This window comes from Cajanus cajan, chromosome 4, assembly GCF_000230855.2.
Source record: "Cajanus cajan strain Asha chromosome 4, NIPB_CcT2T_4, whole genome shotgun sequence".
Taxonomy (NCBI): Eukaryota; Viridiplantae; Streptophyta; class Magnoliopsida; order Fabales; family Fabaceae; genus Cajanus; species Cajanus cajan.
Window position 1 is genome coordinate 21,365,547 of NC_138520.1, and position 4,605 is coordinate 21,370,151.

At 50.8% G+C, this 4,605-nt stretch overlaps 1 protein-coding gene across 1 annotated transcript; it reads right to left on the reverse strand.

The window, feature by feature from the left end:
• Positions 1-625: 625 nt before the first annotated feature.
• LOC145957234 (uncharacterized) lies at positions 626-1,138 on the reverse strand. Its single transcript, XM_083073457.1, has one exon. It carries the CDS (start codon positions 1,136-1,138, stop codon positions 626-628), a length of 513 nt encoding a protein of 170 aa, XP_082929583.1.
• Positions 1,139-4,605: the final 3,467 nt, after the last annotated feature.

Consider the following 4,605-nt stretch of genomic DNA (forward strand, 5'->3'; position numbering starts at 1 on the left):
TTCATATGCACTGGCCTGTCAAGGTGTCGTGTTTCGTAACTGTCATTTCCGAAAACGTGCAAGTGGCGCGTTAATGGGGGTGACAGTTATGTACTGATGATTTGCGCTTGTCATGATGGTTTTCCATTAATGTGTCGTCAGACGTGTCCCTAGGCTAACACGTGGCGCAACCGTTTTGAATTTGGGGAAAACCTTTTCTCTCCCTCGCGCCTCTTCCTCTTTTCACTTTATCCTTTTTTCACTTTTCGGCTTCTCGAGTACGATAGCTCTTCTTGCTTTCTTGCCTCCGTTCGTTTTTCGTCTCCGTTTTCACAGTTCCTCTTCGAGTCTTGTTGTTTTTCCATGTGAATTTTTGAACGTTCTCAGTGGTAATTTTGGCGAGTGGAGATGCTTCAATCCACTTGGTGAAATAATCGATTGCCACCAGGAGGAATTTTAGTTGACCTTTCGCAGGGGGGAATGGTCCGAGAATGTCCATTCCCCACTGGGAAAAAGGCCATGCCGACATCATGTGGTGGAGAGTTTCGGGTGGTTACCGGTGTGTGTCGCCGAATTGCTGGCACTCTTTACATTTTTGAATATAGCTTTGGCAGTCCGACTTCAGAGTGTGCCAGTAGTACCCAGCTCAGAGTACCCTGGTCGCCATTGAGCGCGCCCCGGAGTGCATGCCGCATATCCCCTGGTGAATTTCCCTGATGACATAGGCTGCCTGAGACGCGGTTAAGCATTTGAGTAGTGGAGAAGAAACTCCACATTTGAATAACTCATCTCCGATGATGATGAACTTAGCCGATCTCATCCTTATCTTCCGAGCTTCGTCTTTGGCCTCGGGCAGGGTTCCTTCTTTCAAGTAGTTCCAGATGCCTGCCATCCATCCCAGGTCTTCATTGTCACTAACGTTGATGACTTTGTCGTCTAAGTTGGGTGAGTGCAAGGTTTCCTGAATGATGGTTCGGTGCTGTCCAGGCCTTTTGGTGCTGGCGAGCTTTGATAGGAGGTCAGCTCGGGCATTTTGTTCTCGCGGCACATGCTTTATGGTGAATTCGTCGAAGGACGAGATCTGGTGGGACGCAGTGTGAAAGTACCGCTGCAGTAGAGTATCTTTTGCCTGGTACGTTCCACTAAGCTGCTCCACCATGAGTTTTGAGTCGCTGTTGCAACTCACCTTTCAGGCTTCGAGGTCGCGGGCTAGCCTTAATCCCGCGAGAAGTGCCTCGTACTCCGCCTAGTTGTTGGTCACTTTGAAGCCAAACTTAAGGGATTGTTCCAGAGTGACTTGGTTTGGTCCCTCCAATATGACGCCTGCACCACCACCCTTAGAGTTGGAGGATCCATCCACATGTAAGGTCCACACTTGAGGTTCCTCGGCAGTGGTAGGCGTGAGCTCGGCTATGAAGTCGGCTAGGCATTGGGCTTTCAGGGGTCCGCAACTTTCGTATTGGATGCCGAACTCAGACAATTCTACTAACCACGCAATCATCCGTCTGGCGAGCTTGGGCTTTCACAGAATTTGCTTGTTGGGGTAGTCGGTTTTAACTACCACCTGGTGACTCTGGAAGTAGGGTCGGAGACGCCGAGCTGCAGTGACGAGTGCTAGTGCCAGCTTCTCGATCATCTGGTATCGCTTCTCTGCATCTTGGAGGACTCGGCTGATGAAATAGATTGGTGTCTGCACTTTCTGGTGCTCTTGTACTATTACTGCGCTGATAGCGCCTTCTACTACGGCCAAGTAAAGGAGGAAGTTGGTTTTGTGATCTGGCCTCTATAGGATCGGCGGGGTTGTGAGGAAGGTTTTGAAGCTTTGGAAAGTTTCTTCGCACCGATCCGTCCATTGGAAGTCTTTTGGTTTTCGCAGCAGGGTGAAAATGGGCCCTGCCTTTTCCGCGAGTTTGGGGATGAAACGGGATAATGAGACCAGCCGTCCAGCTAGGCGTTGGACCTCTTTCACCGTTTGTGGGCTTTGCATCTGTATGATTGCTTTACACTTCTCGGGATTGGCCTCAATTCCTCTGCTAATGATCATGAAGCCGAGGAACTTGCCTCCCTGGACGCCGAAGACACATTTATCCGGGTTGAGGCGCATGTTGTGCTTCCTGACCTGGGCGAATACTTCGATGAGGTCGGCAGCATGGTTTGCTGCCGAGGTGGTCTTGACTACCATGTCGTCGACGTAGACTTCCATGTTCCTCCCGATCTGTTGTTGGAAAACCTTATCCATCAGCCGCTGGTAGGTTTCGCCTGCGTTTTTGAGGCTGAAGGGCATCACCTGGTAGCAGTAGTTGGCGTGGTCAGTGATGAAGGATGTATGCACTTCGTCAGGTGGGTGCATCATTATTTGGTTGTACCTGGAGTAGGCATCGAGGAAGCTGAGGAGGGTGTGTCTGGAGGCTCCGTCGACCAACCTGTCAATTCTCGGCAAGGGGTATGAGTCCTTGGGGCATGCTTTGTTCAGATCGGTGTAGTCGATGCACATCCGCCACTTCCCCGAGTCCTTCTTTACCAGGACCACGTTCGCCAGCCATGTGGTGTACTTGACCTCACGGATGAAGCCAGCATTCAGTAGTTTCTGCGTTTCGGCGAAGATGGCCTCCCGCCTTTCGCCGCCTACCTTCCTCTTCTGCTGGGCGACTGGTTTTGCCTCCTTGTGTATTGCTAGCTTGTGGCAGATGAAATCAGCGTCTATGCCCGGCATATCAGCGCTGGACCAGGCGAAGAGGTTGGCATTTTTGAGAATTTCCGCTTCGAGTTACTGTCGCAACTCTGGGGTCAACTGTCTGCTAATCTTCGTGGATTGCCCGGGGAGTTTCCCGATCTGAAGGTCATCGAGCTCGTCAATGGGGCTAGGTCGTTCGTCGTGAGAGTCGGATCTTGGATCGAGATCGGTGATTTCTTCGTAGTTGGCGTGAGCCATGGAGGTGGGGTCGCTCTTGTACTGTTCACCGAGTGAGGCAATTTCCAGGCTTTCAGTGTAGCATTGTCGTGCCATCTTCTGGTTTGCCTTGACGGAGATAATTTTCCCATCATGCCCTGGGAATTTCATGGTGAGGTATGGGGTGGATACCACCGCTCCGAGCTGGTTCAAGGTTGGCCTCCCGATGATGATATTATAGGAGGTGTCGACTTCCACGAGGAGGTATCGAACCATGATTCTTCTTGTATGCGAAGGTGCTCCGAAAGTTGTCAGTAGGTCCACGTACCCCCGCGTGTGAACGCTTCTTCCTGCAAAACCGACTAGGGGCTCTGTGTGAGGTTGTATGAAAGAGTGGGGGACGTCTAACCTGAGGAACGTTGGCCAATACAGGATGTCGGCCGAGCTCCCTTGGTCGATCAGTGTTTTGTGAACCTCCCAATTGGCTAACGCTACGGCTATAACCATGGGATCGTCCTGGTTGGGGTTGACCCCGGCATAGTCATCATTTGTGAAAGTAATCGTCGGTGCACTCTGGTGTGAAGCTGAGGTGGTGAAGTGTATGTGGTTGACGTTGCACAGGTGTCTTTTCCGGGCTGAGCTGTTGGCGCCCCCTCCTGCGAAACCACCCGCGATTGTACTGATTACTCCCTGTAGGGGAGTTGGTCCTTTTTCCTGGCTTACATCGGCTCGTATTGCTCCGCCGGGGTTGAGTTGGGAGGCAGAGGGCTGTTCCGTGCGAGCTCCTGAATCATGACCTCTGTCTCGTCCTTGTCTTTTTCCTCGACCTTGGTCGGGGAGAGTGGAGTGTTCCTCTTCCTCATTGCGGTTGTTTGTATGAGGGGGGTGATTAGAGTGTCGCCGCGGGAGTTGAGCGCGAATCCTTTTGTTTTCCATGCGTAGGGTCGCTAGGTCAGCCTCATTGGCGGTCCGCATTGCGGCTAGGTCGGTTTCGTGCTTGGCACGCATATTTTGTAGATCTGCGGCGTGTTGCTGCCGCATCTGCTCGACCTGCTCGATCAGTTGTCTTAATGATGCTTCATTTTCCATGTTAGTGGTGTGATCTAGGTCATCTGTTACGCGTCTGTTATGGCTTCTGGTGAAAACCATAAGCGTGGCCGATATAGAGCTGTCTTGATCGGCCCCACGGTGGGCGCCAAATGTTCTTACCGAAAATCTGCTGTAGAGCTGATCCGCCAGGTAAGATCGATGAGCCTCCTTCGCTGGTACGCTTGATGCTCCAAGATGGGGGTGGTACTTGCAAAAGAGACTCCGATGCTAAAGTTAGTGTTTGTGGGAGTATCAGTCTCGTATAAGTAATGCACGTACCTTAGTGTGAATTAGGGTTGCTTTGGGCCCTGGGCCTCAGATAAGATATGATAAGATTAGGTGATGGATCTCGTCTGGAGCGAGATCCTTTGAGATCAGTTATGATCTACTTAAATGTCGAGCTGACGTCGCGTAGCGCGTGCCCGAGGTCATCTTGCACTGTGGTGCCGAGCTCCCGAGCTCGGAGCTCGGCTTCGCAGTACGGACAGTACAGTATATATGTTTTTTAATAGAAAAAGAAATGTGACTTGCATTGAATCTAAACTTCAGATCCTATATACAGTTATAGATCAATATACTTCTTTGGAAAGTTTTAGAAAAGTTTTGTAAAACTAAGAAAATTGCGCAAGAAATTTGTAAGCAACCAA

Bases quoted from the DNA above. Each gene is read 5' to 3' on its own strand.
- LOC145957234 (XM_083073457.1), bottom strand. From the start codon at position 1,138: ATGGTGGAGCAGCTTAGTGGAACGTACCAGGCAAAAGATACTCTACTG.